The sequence below is a fragment of the Excalfactoria chinensis genome, chromosome 9 (assembly GCF_039878825.1).
Source record: "Excalfactoria chinensis isolate bCotChi1 chromosome 9, bCotChi1.hap2, whole genome shotgun sequence".
Lineage (NCBI taxonomy): Eukaryota > Metazoa > Chordata > Aves > Galliformes > Phasianidae > Excalfactoria > Excalfactoria chinensis.
Genome location: NC_092833.1, coordinates 19,317,142 through 19,332,576, shown reverse-complemented (window position 1 = coordinate 19,332,576; position 15,435 = coordinate 19,317,142). Strand labels below are relative to the sequence as shown.

General features: G+C 45.4%; 2 protein-coding genes across 9 annotated transcripts in view; one reads left to right on the top strand and one right to left on the bottom strand.

The window, feature by feature from the left end:
* The window catches only part of MED12L (mediator complex subunit 12L), a 98,874-nt gene that overhangs the window by 61,257 nt on the left and 22,182 nt on the right, over positions 1-15,435 (top strand). For 7 of the 8 annotated variants that reach the window (XR_011904622.1, XR_011904621.1, XM_072344017.1 and 4 more), the window contains 10 exons: positions 5,020-5,167; positions 5,564-5,682; positions 6,815-6,958; positions 7,497-7,660; positions 8,132-8,263; positions 9,900-10,127; positions 12,081-12,222; positions 13,083-13,203; positions 13,977-14,078; positions 15,199-15,312. Coding sequence is in view for 6 of the 8 variants with exons in the window: in XM_072344017.1 (XP_072200118.1) it covers positions 5,020-5,167; positions 5,564-5,682; positions 6,815-6,958; positions 7,497-7,660; positions 8,132-8,263; positions 9,900-10,127; positions 12,081-12,222; positions 13,083-13,203; positions 13,977-14,078; positions 15,199-15,312 (1,414 nt within the window). In the remaining 2 variants the exon portion in view is untranslated. The remainder of the gene's footprint in view (positions 1-5,019; positions 5,168-5,563; positions 5,683-6,814; positions 6,959-7,496; positions 7,661-8,131; positions 8,264-9,899; positions 10,128-12,080; positions 12,223-13,082; positions 13,204-13,976; positions 14,079-15,198; positions 15,313-15,435) is intronic. The other variant, XM_072344012.1, reaches the window with a different exon arrangement.
* P2RY12 (purinergic receptor P2Y12) lies at positions 111-4,186 on the bottom strand. The gene is made up of 2 exons (XM_072344914.1): positions 3,958-4,186; positions 111-2,709 (listed from the first exon to the last, which is right to left on the bottom strand). The coding sequence occupies exons 1-2, from the start codon at positions 4,180-4,182 to the stop codon at positions 1,666-1,668; spliced, it is 1,269 nt and encodes a 422-aa protein (XP_072201015.1). The 5' UTR covers positions 4,183-4,186; the 3' UTR covers positions 111-1,665.

The following is a 15,435-nucleotide window of genomic DNA, read 5'->3' as shown; positions in this document are numbered from 1 at the left end:
ACAATATTTTTGAGAATAAGATGCACGCTGCTGGCTGTCAGCCTCACATCTGCAAACCAGACACCCGAGTGCCCCGCCACGCCACAGGAATGCTGTGAGAGTGCAAATACCTGAGCACAGTTGGCAGCTGCTGTTTCACGGAGGGTCTCTGGTTATCTCCAGTCCATCTGCTGTTCCTCTACAGACAGGAGTCTGGAGCAAAGTTACAAGAACGAGGAAACGTGTAGAAAGAAGGGACCTTTTCTGCTGGTGGTAGCGTGTCGTTTCCTTCCTCATTTTCATGTACAGAGTTACTTAATCACGTTTTTTGTTGCTTTTCTGTCTTCCTTTTGGTCTCCAGCTGACCAGGAGAGGCATCTGCTGGATAATTGCTGCTTTCTCTCCATGTGTAGGTGCAAGAAATGTGGGCATTGTGTTAGGAATCTTGCACACCCCTCCTGGGCCACAGGCAGGTGTTGAAAGCATGCAGTGAAGTGACTGCACGCTGGTTCTGGGGAAGTAACAGCACCCTGTTTTTGATGCTGGAATGCACAGCAGTGTAATCTGAGCACAGGAGGCTTTGTGAAGTCCTTGGTTTGTGCTGACAGGTTGCGTTGGCTCCAAGGCTGAGCGCTGACGCGTGACCTGTGTTTGAATGCTTTAGGAAGTTGCTTATCAGTCCTGAAAACTCCCTGTGCCCACCAAGGAGCAGAAACCATCAGAGGAGGGTCGGCAGGACATTGGGTGGCCAGTCTGCACACTTATGTGGTGGTGGCACGTTTCTGAATGGCAGCTGTTTTGCAGTGATGATAAATGAGCCCTAATCCATCTCATCAGCTTAGGGTTTGTATGATGACTGCTCCTGAAAATTCCAGCCTGCCTGTTCTCTCTTTTTGAAATGAAGTGATTAAAATTATTGTTTAGTGCAAGAGAGCAGTCCTTAATGATTAGTAAAGATTTTGCCGTGAGTCTTTCTTTCCCTAAGATCTAAATGTTCTGTAAATCAAGCCTTTGTGCATTTTTAAATGCGACGTATCTTTCTCTATAAAAGTTATTTTTAATCTAATAAGGTGAAGGTTTTGAAGATCGAAGTCACATCAAAATAAGCCTGACTGTGGAGTTATTCCCTGTGATGTACAATGACTGATTTTGGGCCAGTGGGTTAAGAATTGTGAGCGTATACTGAGATAAGCAAAACATTGTGCTGTTACCAGAAATCTGCACAGGCAAATAGCTTAGCTACGTGTGTGCTGCGTTTCTGTTTGTCTGGTGATTGCATGCTAAGTGGCAACTTCCCGTACTGAAAAGCTACCTTTGTTATGGGGTTTATTTACATCCATTCCTGCGTTGTCATGGACTTTCCTCTGGCCCAAATTAAACTGTTTCTGCAATACCCCTGCAGCTCATCTGTTCTGTAGTGTTCTGTGACTCTGGTTTAAATTTTTCTTACAGCTCCAACTATAAATTCAAACTTTTTCCTCCAACTCTGTCAAACGTGGAGCCTGTGAGCAGACGGTGCTCTTGTGGTATTCAGCTGTCCGAACTGTTGTCCTTTTTACAAGTGGTGATGTTGGTTCCGTGGATCTGTTTCATCTGTAGGGCAATTTGTGAAGGTGCAGGTGAAATTGTAGTTAGCCTTAGCAGGATTCTTCTGCCCCCCCTGGCCAGGCAGGGGTGTGGGTGGTGCTAAACCGGGGTATCCTCGGTGTCGTCTCTTTCATCCAGCGCTGCTGTCTGAGCTGGCAGTTCTGGTGATGTGGGGTGCTTGCACAGCATGCCCAGCAAGGACTTTCTAAACGACTTGCAAAGGAAAAAGTAAATGAATGGATCTAGGCAAGCATTCAGTGATGTCAGCCACAGCGTGCTCTCCTTTAAGTAAAACAGGGTGTTCATTGCAGAACAGTCAAAAACATTTCTTGTTTGGCTCAAAGTGTAGGGAATTCTGGTAAAGTGGAATGGCACAAAACAAATGAAGAACACTGCAATTATGATAAAAACCTTCAGATTTACAAACTTTTTGGATGGTCTTCCCGTGCACCTGGTTCTCTGATAGGATTTATACAGTTCTTTGCTTATAAGTATGTAGCATGCGACTATGACTATTAAATTGACCCAGAAGATAAACTGGCAGATGTAGTTTACGGTTTCATGCCAGACTAAGCCAAACTCAGATTTCAGGAGAGCACACTTCTTTACGTTCTCAGGAGTTTTTTTCTTGTTTGTTAGAATCATGTTGGGTAATGAAAGAGTAAACATGGATATCCAAATTGCCATGGAGAGCATCTTGGCACCTAGAAGGCTCCTTGTGGTTGATGTTCTGAACGGTGAGGTGGCTTTCTGATAGCGATCAATGGTTATCAGCCCAAGAAATAAGATGCTGATGTACATGGTGAAGTAAAATATGACCTGGCTGACCTGGCACACAAAACCTCTCAGCACCCATGGTACCAACTGTGCATCGCTGAGGATTTTAAATGGAAAAGTCAGAATCATGAGGATGTCAGATATGACAGTATTCTTGAGGAAGATGATGAAATTGGATTTACTTGATATTTTGAAGAAGATCCACGTTGCCAGGCCATTCATAGTGAGACCCACGAGGAAGAGAAGGGTGTAAAGCAAAGGGAAGATGACCTGTCTGATTCTGTTATCGCTGGTGCAGTTGCTGCCATTGATAGAGTGACTAAAGTTGCTTGTGGCTTTTGTTTGCATTTTGTCTTTTCCACCCTCCTTGTAAAAAACAAAAACAAAAGAAGAAGAAAAGTAAAGAAGTGGAGCTGGATGTTATATCTTTTATGATTTCAGCCTTCTTAGTCTATTTTTCATTTTTATACAGCCTTTCTGTTGGACTTTGCCACCTGCACTGCTTTCCTCTGAGGACAGCGAGTCGGAGCAGGCAGTGCTGAGCATGGCCATGCCGGGAGGCAGACCGAGGGGAGCTGCTGTCCTGCTCTGTTGGGTCCCGGCCTAGCAGGGGCTGTGTGGAGGTGTGGGGCAGGATGGGCAGAGTCCTGGTGCTGTGATGGGCTGTGGGGCTGCTGGTTCCACCTCGGTGTGCCTACTTGGCTGTGTGGGGGCTGTGGCAGCAACTGCCTGAGCTGCATCCTCTGTTCACAAGAGAAAGGGCAAACATTGTTTTCCACATCCTTAATGTGGGGAAGAGGTAGCAGTGAAACTCCTTTTGGCTGCAGATTTGACAGAGTGAGGCTGATGTGAAAGTAGTTCAGTGCCCCTTCTTGTTTCTCTTGCTCTGGCTGTCTGTGCCCCAGCCCTGCTCTCAGATACCTCTCTGCCACTCCCCCCACACATCCTCCAGACACAGGGATGGCTGCTTGCCCTCAGGCTCCCAGCATGGTTTTGCCCAAAGGAGAGGCTGCTGGGTGCCCCGCAGCCAAGATGTCAGCACTCAAACATCACTGTGTTACTGCGGCGAGCGCACATTTCCCAGCGTGGTCTGTGAAGGCTTTTGTAGCTTTACTTGTGTAGGGACTAATTTACAGCATCACAACTAGTTTCTCCTGCCACTTTTCTAAATCAGCAGTTCCATCCAATGTGGTGCTGCAGAAAGCACTGACACGACCCCACGGCATGGAGCGTGTGGCACTGCAGGCACTGCAGGCACTGCAGCCATCGGCAGCCCTGGAGCTGGTAGGGCCGTGCTGTGCCCGCTGTGAGAGGTGGATGGGTGCTGCACGACCTCAGAGGGGCCACTTTTGGGTGCACAGAGATGCAGTTGCAGTGACTGCGGTTGGCTGGGATGAGCTCTGTCTGTGTAAGCAAGGTCAGCCAGCACCTGAGCATCCTGACATGGCCCTCACAGAGCTGCCAAGCTTCTTTTCTGTCTATAAGGATTTGAGAGGAATATTAGAATCTGCTTCTAGATAAAAATAATTAAAAAAAAAAATCCTCTAAAAATAGAGCAAGGATTTCCCAGGCATGCAAGATCAGAAGAAAAGCAGAAATCAGAGAGGGGGTTACCGTAGCGTGCTGCCAAGCAGCGCTGCCGTGCTGGGCTGTTCTCTGCGGCGGCAGACAGAGGGTCACTGCGGTTCCTGGTGAAGCAGCAGCTCTCTGTGAGTGTCCAGTGCTGGGGGAGGCCGCAGCTGCTGCTGTGCTGTGGCTGCTGCTGTGCCGGGGCTGTTGGTGAGCCGGGTCTGGCCCCTTAGCCAGAGGGGGACAGTTGCTGATCCCAGGTGACGCCATCAGCGCTTCTGCTTTTGTTTCCTCCAGAACACACAGAGAGAAATAGTTTTCTAAATAATTAGAAGTTTACTTCCCGCTTTTGACCTACGAATAGGGCTGCTATTTTTAAAGGAGATCATATCGCGTATTTTGTAAGCTCATGCAACTTTCCTGAGCATAGAGTTGTGCTCCTATCTCTGTGTCTTGTGGTTTGTGTGGAGTCACTTATTATTACTTTCCTACACAGCCCTCCTTGCTTGAGAACTGTGGGTGGTCCCATTGTGTAAAGAGAAGCAGTGATTGGAGAAGGTGATCTTATTTTGTAATTTAAAAAAGATTTGCACCTTTTATCACTTGCCAAACAGTTCTTACAGTTTTGAAGTTATGTATTTGGCATCAGCTCTGTGTGATACGTGGTAGTAGAAGACTAAATATAACTGGTTAGGGTTTCAGTAAACTGTATGCGTTTCAGTTGCTTTGGGATTTACAGAATGCAGTCTTAAGTGTTGGACGGCATCTTCTTGTTGGTGGGGTTGTACATGGTGAAAGAAGTGAGGAGCAGCTGCTGGACTTGTGCTCTGCATGCTTAGCACTGCCTGCCACAGAGGTGGGGATGGGCATGGTGTGCATCTCCTGGCTGTCTTTGTAGATCCATAGGGATGCGTGGTACCAGCTGGCACATATTCCCTGCGTTCTGAACCTGGCGGTTTCGCTTGGTGCTGTTTCCTCCATGGTGATAACCGTAGGAGATGCTTTTTGCAATGAAACGTTCGTTATTGCTCGCTGCAGCCTGGGCTGCTGGGCTTCTGCAAACCGTGACAGAACAGTGATGAGAGACTTCACTCCTGCTTTTTTCAGGATGAATCTTCAAGTCATGAGTGTAACCAGCGCATGATTCTTCTCTACGGCGTTGGCAAGGAGCGTGATGAAGCAAGACATCAGCTGAAGAAGATTACCAAAGATATCCTGAAGATTCTGAATAAGAAGAGTACTACTGAAATGGGTGGTAAATGCTCTCGCACTGCTGTCTGGTAGCCTGTAGCAGAGATCATGGGAGCTGTGCTGCCCCAGCACGAGGTGCAGCCTGCTGCCCTGCCCTGCTCATCGTGGTGTGGGGATAAAGCCTGCAGTTCAGTGCTCTGGCCGGGCAGTAATGCACACTGCTGGCCTTCCCAGTAAAACAATGTGGCCATTTTTCAGTTGTTATTGAATGTCACCTTTTTTAAGCTGATGACCTTAAAGTAGCTCTCATGTTGTCATGTGGAAAACCAAGGGAAGAAGGATTTTTTGTAGTCATAAGTGACGTTTTTTTCTGTTAAATGTCTTATAAAGCAATAATAATGCATAGCTACTAGGGCTCCTTTAAGTATAAAATGACCAAAATAATCTTTTATCTGTTAAGTTGGGGATGAAGGGCAAAAAGCCAGGAAGAACAAACAAGAAGCATTTCCAACTCTAGAGACTGTGTTCACAAAGCTACAGCAGCTGTCATATTTTGACCAACATCAGGTGACATCTCAGGTACTTCCCTTGTATAAAATTGTAGCCTGTTGCGTTCTGCTGTAGAGTTATCAATTAGGGGACAAATCTGGGTTTTTAAGGAGTGTTTTCTATATGCCAGCAGTGTCGCTGCTTCTTTTAAGGTAAGAGAAAAAAAAGTGCTGTGATGGTGTTTTGAAATACTGATTCTGTAGGTATTTCCTTGTTTTGTTGGGATGCTTTTGTTTGCTTTTGTTTGTTTGCTTGCAAGAAGCTTTTAGGGTTATTATAAATGTGATTTTAATTGAAAATTTGGAAGTCGGTGTTACATTTCAGCCAACAGATTTGTTTAGGGCCCATTGGTGAATTAGACCTTATCAGCCAATCTCTCACACACATCAGGTCTGTTCCCGTGTTTGTGTGAAGGACGGTGAGCTCATCTGTGCGTTTGTGCAATCTGTTGAGTTCATCTGTGGAAAACAGCTGGATAATACGATGTGTTCATCCCTTGCCATTAAAACTGATGGTCAGCCCTTGCTGCTAAAAAGCTGTCTTAACAGCTGAATGGAGAGCAGGAATAGCTTCCTTGGGATGGTGTTCCTGGTGCTCCTGCCGCCTGTCAGGACTTACGTGCCAATGCCTCGGCACAGGCTTTCCTCACTTCCAGTTGTGGCTGTTTCAAAGCGTTTCTGTTATCCTGAGGGCAGCCCAGGAAAAGGCTAAGAGTGAATGGCTGATATTTCATTTCTAACGCATCTGCATGCTTTTCTTCTGAATGGGTTTATTCCATGTTATGTTTGCGGGGTGAAGTGCAAGTTGTTATCGCCATACAAAGATCACAGTACTGTAGGCTGAAAAACAAGATTTGGCCTCTCCTTGAAACAAAAATTGCATTTTAGAAGCAGGTGTGTATCAAGAGCAGTTTGACCCTCAGCTGTAAAGCATCAGACCAGCATTTTCTGCACGATCACCATAGAAAATATAGCAGCATTATAACTGACTTGCAGGATGGTAGAGTATCAGATAGACCCTGTGCATTACGTGGTTTGTTATTGCTGTTATCTACAAAGTGCTGCCATGTGCTATTACCAGTTACAAAGCAGGCTTTTTGGAGCACTAAGGTGTCTGAGAAGCCCTTGGATGTCATACAGCCTTTCAACATTTATTTTCACAGATCTCCAGCAATGTTCTCGAACAGATAACTAGCTTTGCCTCAGGAACATCCTATCACCTCCCTTTGGCTCACCACATACAGCTGATCTTTGATCTCATGGAACCAGCACTGAATATCAACGGACTGATAGACTTTGCAATACAGGTAAAAAGGGTTTGTTTTATGAACGACACATCGGGACACAGCTGTGATACACAGTGTGAAACCAGAAGGAAAAAAGTGCTGTACAGCACATTCTCCTGATTTGCTGCTGTGTGCTTTTCTCTGTTTCAGTTTCCTAACCTCTGAGACAGCATGCCAGACACTTCCCCTTCTGTCTCTCTTTGACTGTTATAGACAAAGGCTAGCTGTATTTTCTTTTTTTTCCTTTTTTGGAGTTAATAAAAATAGGGATTATTTTAGCATAGAATATTTTCTTATGGGCTTCACAGTTTCAGGCTCAAGCATCTTATTACTCGGCAAAGCATTTGGGTGGTGGAAATGCTGTTTGCTTCTGAAAAACCATTCTAAGGGGCACATTCTGTACTTTACGGTTTATTTAGCTGCTTCTTTCCCTTGTTCTTTGCAAGCAAGGAATTCCATTTTGGTTTGCCGTTTAGTTTTTCCTTAATTGCTGTTTTTTAGCCCCTGTTTTACATGTTGGAAGTTGTTCTCATTTGATTGTTCTGGTGCCTGTTCTCAGCTGCTGAACGAGCTGAGCGTGGTGGAGGCAGAGCTGCTGCTGAAGTCGTCCAGCCTGGCGGGGAGCTACACCACAGGGCTGTGTGTGTGCATCGTTGCCGTCCTGCGGCGTTACCACGCATGCCTCATTCTCAACTCGGAGCAAACTGCACAAGTCTTTGAAGGGTTTGTGGCAGCTCATTTTCCTGAAAGTATTTCTGCTGTTCTTTTTAAGTAAAAAATGTGCTTAGGTTCAGGTAGTGAGACCGAGAGGTGCACGGCTCTGCAAGCTGCAGCAGCAGCCCTTGCTGGAAGGCTGCAAGCCAGCTCAGAGCCGTGCTCAGCCTCATGTGCAGCAGGTGGTTCACCTCTGCAGCCTGCTCCAGCCAGTGGGACCTCACCCTCTGGAGCCCAGGCTATGATGGGAGCTGTGTCTTGATTTGCTGCCCTCTTGCTCAGTTGTGCCCTGGGTTCCCCAGTGCCTCTGTGTCCCCTCCTCCGATGCCCATGTGGGCTCACAGGTGACACCAAACTTCACTTGAGCCCCATCAGTTCGTGTATGCAAGGCTTGCCATCACCTTGCCAACAAAGGGGTTTTGTGATATGTAACACTATGAGATGTGTTGGAATGAACTCAGAATGGTTTCATCTTTGCAGGTTGTGTGGAGTGGTGAAGCACGTTGTTAACCCCTCAGAGTGTTCCTCTCCAGAAAGATGTATTCTGGCCTACCTCTATGACCTGTATGTGTCCTGCAGCCACCTGCGAAGCAAGTTTGGAGACCTCTTCAGGTGAGTTCTGCTGGGTTTGTTCCTCCCTGCCTAGCTGGTGCAGGCTCCTGGGCTTTCAGTTCAATTTGCTTTCAAAGGGAAACGCACTGCCATCTTTACAGCTTTACCTTTATGGGTACAGTCCCTCCTGCCTGTGCCCTGTGCAGCAGCACAGTGCAGGGACCTGAGCAATGCTGGTGTAGGTGCTGTAGCTGCCCTGGAGGAGCAGTGGCAGGGTCCTGCTCATGCTCTTCTCCGCAGCACAGTGAGGGAATGGGGCAAGGCACTGGGCAGTGATGCTGCACACCTTTGAGCCTTCCCATGCCTTCGCTTTTCAGGGTTCAGCAGGACCGATTTGCTGTAGTGTAATGCTAATGTGTAATGCTTCAGTGATTGGCTGTAGTGCTTCCAGTGCTGGATAGAAAATGACAAAATCTCAGCTGGCACAGCTCTGCCATTCTATTGAATATTTCTTTGATGTGGAGAGAGACGCAAACATGTTTGAGTTTGTGAAGTTTTGTGCTCCGTTGCTCAGTTCCTTGATTTTCTAATTAACAAAATAGTTTAGATACCCATCTGCTGTATTTCTGGCTCTTACTTTTTAAAGGGGGATGGAAAACCTTTCATATGCAAATATATGCCTTGCAAGAGTTACAAACCATCCCAGTTACTGTTTCCCCTCCTAGGTCATACACCTGGATTTGGTCTGTGTGTTTCAGATTTGTGGGTTTTGTTTCATGGTGAGCAAGAATAGAGTTCTCAGTAGTAATTTTTCAGTGAGTTTACAGACATGTGGGAATAGCAGTATTTAGTGTGAGAAACAATAAGAAAATGAAACAAAAGAACTGCAGGATTGTATTAGCTGTGTGGTCATTCTTCCACCCAAAATCTGGGGTTCACTAATGCGAGAAACATCCAACCGTGCAACTGAAATCCAAATGTCACCTAATAACCCAGAGATACTTGAGATATAAAAACACACAATAATTGTGGTTGGAAGGCCACTTTTCAGACAAGCAGAGCTGGAAATTCTGTGAGAACTGGCAGTAAAATTTATGCACACGTTTCTTTGTGTATTGGATGGTATCGCATCATTGCTTTTCTTCTTGGTTTCCTTACTGCTATTAAAACAAAACCAAAACCACTAACCTACACCAGTAACGGCTCCGGCAGCTTTTTGGCACGCTGTAAGTCCTGCTGTTTCTCTCTCCCTACATCAGTTTGAAGGGACGAGAGAACATGGTTTGTAAGTGTACACGTTTTGAGACTTACCTTCCTGGCATTGCGGTGCTTTGGCGATGGCTTCTGATTCCCTCTGCAGCATTTCTCAGCTGGGTTTTATTTGGTGATCTGCATGTTTTAGTTTGGTATTGTTTAATCACATTCACTCAGCTTTCTTTAATAAGCAGTTTATTCACTTTTTGACAACTTACAAGGAAAGCCTGTGGTGTTTGGGAAGTCATTGCCAAAATGACTGTGCGTGTGCTCCTCTACCTGGTTACTCACAGTGTTGGTGGATGGCACAGCCTCTTACCAAACAGGGCTTTGATGCTGTGCACAGTGGTAATCAAGCTAGGACTCTATGATCCCACCTTGTGCAATCGTATTTGTGCAAAATACCTTTGTTTTTGGCAACTCTTTCTGCTTTGGTCCTCAGTAGTGCCTGCTCTAAGGTGAAGCAAACGATATACAGCAATGTTCAGCCTTCAAATTCCAATCTGCTGTGGGACCCGGAGTTCATGCTAGATTTTATTGAGAACCCTTCTGCTCACAGCATTAACTACTCAATGCTGGGCAAGATCCTGAGTGACAACGCAGCCAATCGCTACAGCTTCGTCTGCAATGCTCTAATGAATGTGTGTATGGGGCACCAAGATGCAGGGAGGTAAGGGAAACCCTCCGGAGTCAGAACTATATGCATTTTTACGTGGCACACGTGAGATTTCCTTTCACCTGTTTGCTTTGTGTCTCAGTTGCCATAGTTCTCATTCATTACTCTTTCTGATTGCTGAAAATGTATTTATTAAATTTCCTTTAAGTTATGTTTATTAAATCAACCTGCATAATTTAACAGAAAGGAGTAACTGGTAGGAGGTGCTCACTGCAGGGTAAGCTGGAAGCTGTAATGTCAGCAGGTTTGCTGCTCCAGGTGGGACAGCTCAGCAGTCTTTGCAGATCCAAACAAGGGAAGATTCTGCATGAGATCATTTCCTTATTATGCAATCTCTGCTTAATTCATTAAACGTGCGAGTTAATTTATTCTGTTTGAAATTCATCTTTGTGTAGGTAATATGTAACTTTTCAAAAACTATTTCATAACAAGTATTTGAGATTTCTATTGGATAGAAGCTGCTGGATTTATAACAACTGTCAGTCGGATATTAAGCGTAGCTTAGACTTCAGTGTGCGGCTCCAGCAGGTCTCCAGCAATTGGAGCGCAGGGTGGCATCAGCACCCCAGCAGGTTGCCCAGCTCTGTCTGCCTGGAGCACCAGCAAGATCCATCTCTTGTTGTGGTGCAGTGGAGTTTGGTCTGATCCCGTGTGTCACTGCTGGACCTTATGGCTCTTAGAGCTTTGTAGATGATCTCAGGGTACTGAGGCAGTGTAGTGAAGAACCCTTGCAGTAAGATTACTAAGGTCAGCGTAGAGCTTTACATCACCACTTCCTCTGTGCATCACCTCTGTCTTGTGCAAAAGCAGCACTGCAGCACTGAAGCTGCTTTGCTCTGTTTTCCAATTGTGCAGTCCCTGATACGGGATGAGGGAGGCATTGGTTTGGGATCTGGTCTTTATCCCTGCCCCCAGCACCTTCATACTCATTAAACAATGAGAATTACCAGGCTTTGGCGTTCTAATAGTGTTCTAATTTGTATGAAGATAGTCTTGATAGTTAGGCCTCCTTGCAACAGTAGCCAACCATCGTTGTGAGGGCTGCTGGCAAACCGCAGAACCTGAGGGAATGGGGAATGTTTTTCCTTTGGATTAGCTCCTGCCCAGGGTGTGTGCTGTGCCTGTGCCTTTCTCCCCTTCCATGGTCTGAAGGTGTGTGGGGAACGTGGGGTGTCCTTGGCAGAGAGGAGCAGCTGAGGTGAAGCAATTCTGTACACCAGAAACGTGTCCAAAAAAGTTCTACTGTGGAACTGGGGAAAAATAACTCGTGCTGAGCTGAGTCAGCTCTGCTCTGTTTTTAATAGTGTCATCTAACTGAGTCATACATCGAATCAGACACTGCAGAATATGCAGCCATGAAACTGCATGGAATGAGATGCACAGAATCAGAAATTCAAGAATCACCTGAGTTGGAAGTGACCTTTAAGGGCTGTGTGGTCCAGTTCCCCTGCAGTGAACTGCCACATCTACAGCCCAATCAAGGTCTCAGAAGAACTCATTCATGCCATTTAATGTTGTCTCTCCTTGCTCTCAAGCAGCAGCTCTGCCTGGCATGGGGTGAGCTGACCAGGGGGTGGGGTGAGGAGCACCGCACACACTGCTTTCTTGTGGCAAGCTGGCATGAAAGAGATCATTGCTGCTGTTTGCAGGGCAGCTCTGAAGAAAGGCAATGTGCCAAGTGGGCAGGGAAGCCAGTATCATGGAGGGTGTACAGCAGGGGCTGCACAAGGTAGAGGCCCTGTTGTTGGTGTATGCATGCCGTGGGCTGCGGTCACGTGTTGTTTCTTCTGGGCGCCGCAGTAGTTCACAGCTGGGTAGCAGAAGATTGTGTGCTGTGTAATCGTGTTTGGCCATAACCTCCACCTTGAGGAGGGAAACGCCCTTTCTTCTGCCAAGCAGGAATTTGCTTTGACCTAAATATTTATTTGTTTTGTTCTTCTCTCCTAGGATTAATGACATAGCAAACCTTTGTGCAGAGCTGACGGCCTGCTGCACCGTGCTGAGCTCAGAGTGGCTGGGGGTTGTCAAAGCTCTTTGCTGCTCTTCCAATCATGTCTGGGGTTTCAATGATCTTCTCTGCAGTGTGGATGTAAGTTCACGCTACTATCTAAAGTACCTCTTGAACCTATTTACCTGGGAGCACATAGAGGTGCAGTAAGGTCTCCATTCAATACGTAATGCTTGGCACAATTCTAGTTATTTGTCTGCTGAAGCTTTCAAGGCTTTTCATGGGATTTTGGACTGAGATTTCTGCTTTTTATTCTTTCCTACATCTTTAGCTTGAGTATTAAATGAGGGCAGTGCTTAGAGGCTTCTCTGACAATTTTTTTCTTACTTTGTTATGGAACAATCTGTAGTATTTGGAGGTGCTCTTGGAAAGGAACAGACGTGCTTTCTCTAAAATGTCGGTGGATATGTAAATGACCATCTTGATTTTAAAGACTCGGATTGGTTTTTGGATTGTGGAAGTGGTGGTACCGGTGGCACACTGTTTGGGGCACACTGTTCTTTTCTCCCCGGTACAAGTTGCCACAGTCCTGTCAAAGTCAACAAGATTACAGTGAGTAACATTACCCAGTATCAGATCCAATATACTGATCCTTAGTTTGGGATCAGACTGAAGCTGTGAACGCTGGGGATATATTCTTGTTCTGATGAGAAGGAGCGATTATTGGTGTTGTCTGTTTTTATAGATTGATAACACTTTCCCATTTTCTGTATAAAACTACTGGTTGTTACTTTGGAATTAATTTGTGATATCTGAAATAGATGTAATTTAAATTTAAGAGCTATCAGCATTGCCACAGAAAGTTTGAGAATACACTAAAGTGCATGGATGGTTGCTAACAAGTGCACATTGTACTGTTTATTCTGATAGTCAGTTCCTTAATAATCATGGCAGCAGTGTGCATGCCGTCATATCAAGACTTGCCATGTTTTCCCTCCCAGGTGAGTGATCTGTCATTCCATGACTCCCTGGCCACTTTTATTGCCATACTGATTGCCCGGCAGTGCTTTTCTCTGGAAGATGTCGTTCAGCACGTAGCACTGCCTTCTCTTCTTGCAGCTGGTAAGAACATAGCAAGAGAAAAACTTCAAATGGAAAACTTCAGGTTCTTAGGGAGTTTACTTTGATGGAGCAAGTAGTGAGAACTGCTTTCCCGTAGTAAAAGCCACCTGTTGTACTTGCAGCATGTGTGTCACTGTAGTTGCCAAAAGGAGCGATGCTGTGTTAGATCAGAGATCCCATGGCTGAGTGGTGGCAGAGCTGCTGGCAGTGCTCTGTCCTCCTCTGTTATACAGCATCACATTCTGCTCAAGACTTTTGTGCTCTGCAGCACATGCTGGAATATCTGCCAGATCTATTTGAGTTGTGCTTAGACACATCTTGGAAGCTCAGCTTTTCTGTGCATCTTCTGCAGCCCACATCAAGTATTTATCTCTGATTTCCTTCTGTTATCAGTGCCTGATGTTGGCATTTTCTCTGTGACAAAATCATCCTTGCATCCAGTCTTGGACCCGTGTTGTTCCTCTTTGTTGGCCACATTGCATGTTTCTTTTTACTTTCTGCCTAGATTTGTGTTTCCTATTTCTATTTTGGCTATCAAAAGCCAGTTTTAGTCATGCATTTGTTTCTGCCATCAGTTAGGTCTCTGACTTAACAAAACCATGCTGTCCTTTCCTGGTTTTGAATGGCTCAAGGCCATAAATGCTAATTCCTGTTGATGAAATTATTGTACTTGCTTTTAAAATGGGCCTGTGAAGTAGAACCTTTCCAGGCCTGACAGCATGACTTGTGAGGTCCTGGGTAGATGCCTTATGTTCATTTCCCATGTTCCATAGCCTGTGGGGACCCAGATGCTGAGCCTGGGGCCAGGATGACTTGTCGGCTTCTCCTGCACCTCTTCAGGACACCCCAGGTCTGCCTCTTTCCCCAGGGAGCAGGTAAGCTGCCTGCCGAGTGGTCCTTCTGTTTCAGAGCTGCAGCTTCAGGTATCGTGTGTGAAATGGTGCAATTAGAAATGGCAGCCTGCGTAAAGTAAAAAATTCTTCAAGAGTGAAAAGTTAATGCGTAGTATTCTTCTTTATTTGTAAAACAAACTTCTACGTGCTTACGGAACTCTGTATATTTACTGAAACTTGTTCACTGACAAGGGCTGGCCCTTCCGATATTTACTATGTTGACAAGCTCTCCATATTAATTCTACATCTTAAGAAAAAGAATTAGATTTTAAAGCAGCACCTGTGTGCACTTCAGCAGTGAAAGGACTCTGGAAGTTCTGTTCTGACGGTTCTCATTCTGCTTGTGAATTTCACTGCAGCGGCCGTGTCCCTGTGTGCTGGTAGTACCATGGCTGTGCACTCTGTTGTGCTGACTTTGCTGGGGCAGTGGCAGCTCTGCAGCGGGTCCTTCTGCAGGGAGATAGAAGTGAATAGGGATAAACGTAATGCAGTTTGGTAGCTTTGTGTGTAATTAAATTAAACGTGCTTTTAAATAAGGCACAGTAAAACACCTGTAGTGCAACAGCAGAAACGTGAGGAAATTGGACCTCAGAATATGTTAACGTGTCTGTCCTTCTTAATTGGGATGCTCTGTGGTCTGACCTGTGTGTTCAGCCACAGACCAAAAGAGGAAGGAAGGGGACAAGAAACAGGTAGATGGCAGTTAAAAGGAAATAACCATTGAAATCACCTCTGTTTTGACTTCTAAATATTTCAGCAAAATTGATAACAGGGCTTTTTCTCTGGGAGAAGTGAACTGACAGCAGTTATTATTTTAAACTGTTAAATGATGTCAAGTTCTTCTGTCTAAAATCAATAGTTTCTCTTTTGAACAGAAATGAATGAGCTTCTCTTGCATACTCAAGCAAAATAAGTCAGAGGGTGTTCCTCACTCATAACTCAAAGCTCTGTGTATCACAGGCAGTGCGATTTCCCTGACCTACCCATTGGTCTTCAGCTTCAGTTAGGATGTTCAGTACTTCATTCAGTTGCTGTACTTTCTGTAGCTATTGTAGATGTAAAGCATAACCCTTTTCTACAAGATTTATTCTTCTTTCTGTAGGAAAATTATTTCCTGGAATTCGTTCTTCTTGTGATCGTCACCTCTTGGCTGCTGCTCATAACAGTATAGAAGTGGGAGCTGTGTTTGCAGTCTTAAAAGCAATTCTGATGCTTGGTAAGATTGTGCAGAGTAATGTGTAACACTTCTGTTCTAGAGCTTGGGTCAGAACCTGGTAGTGCTAGTTCATGTCCCTGGGAATGCTTCTGGGAAAGGAGAACCCTGGTGACAGAAGAAAGA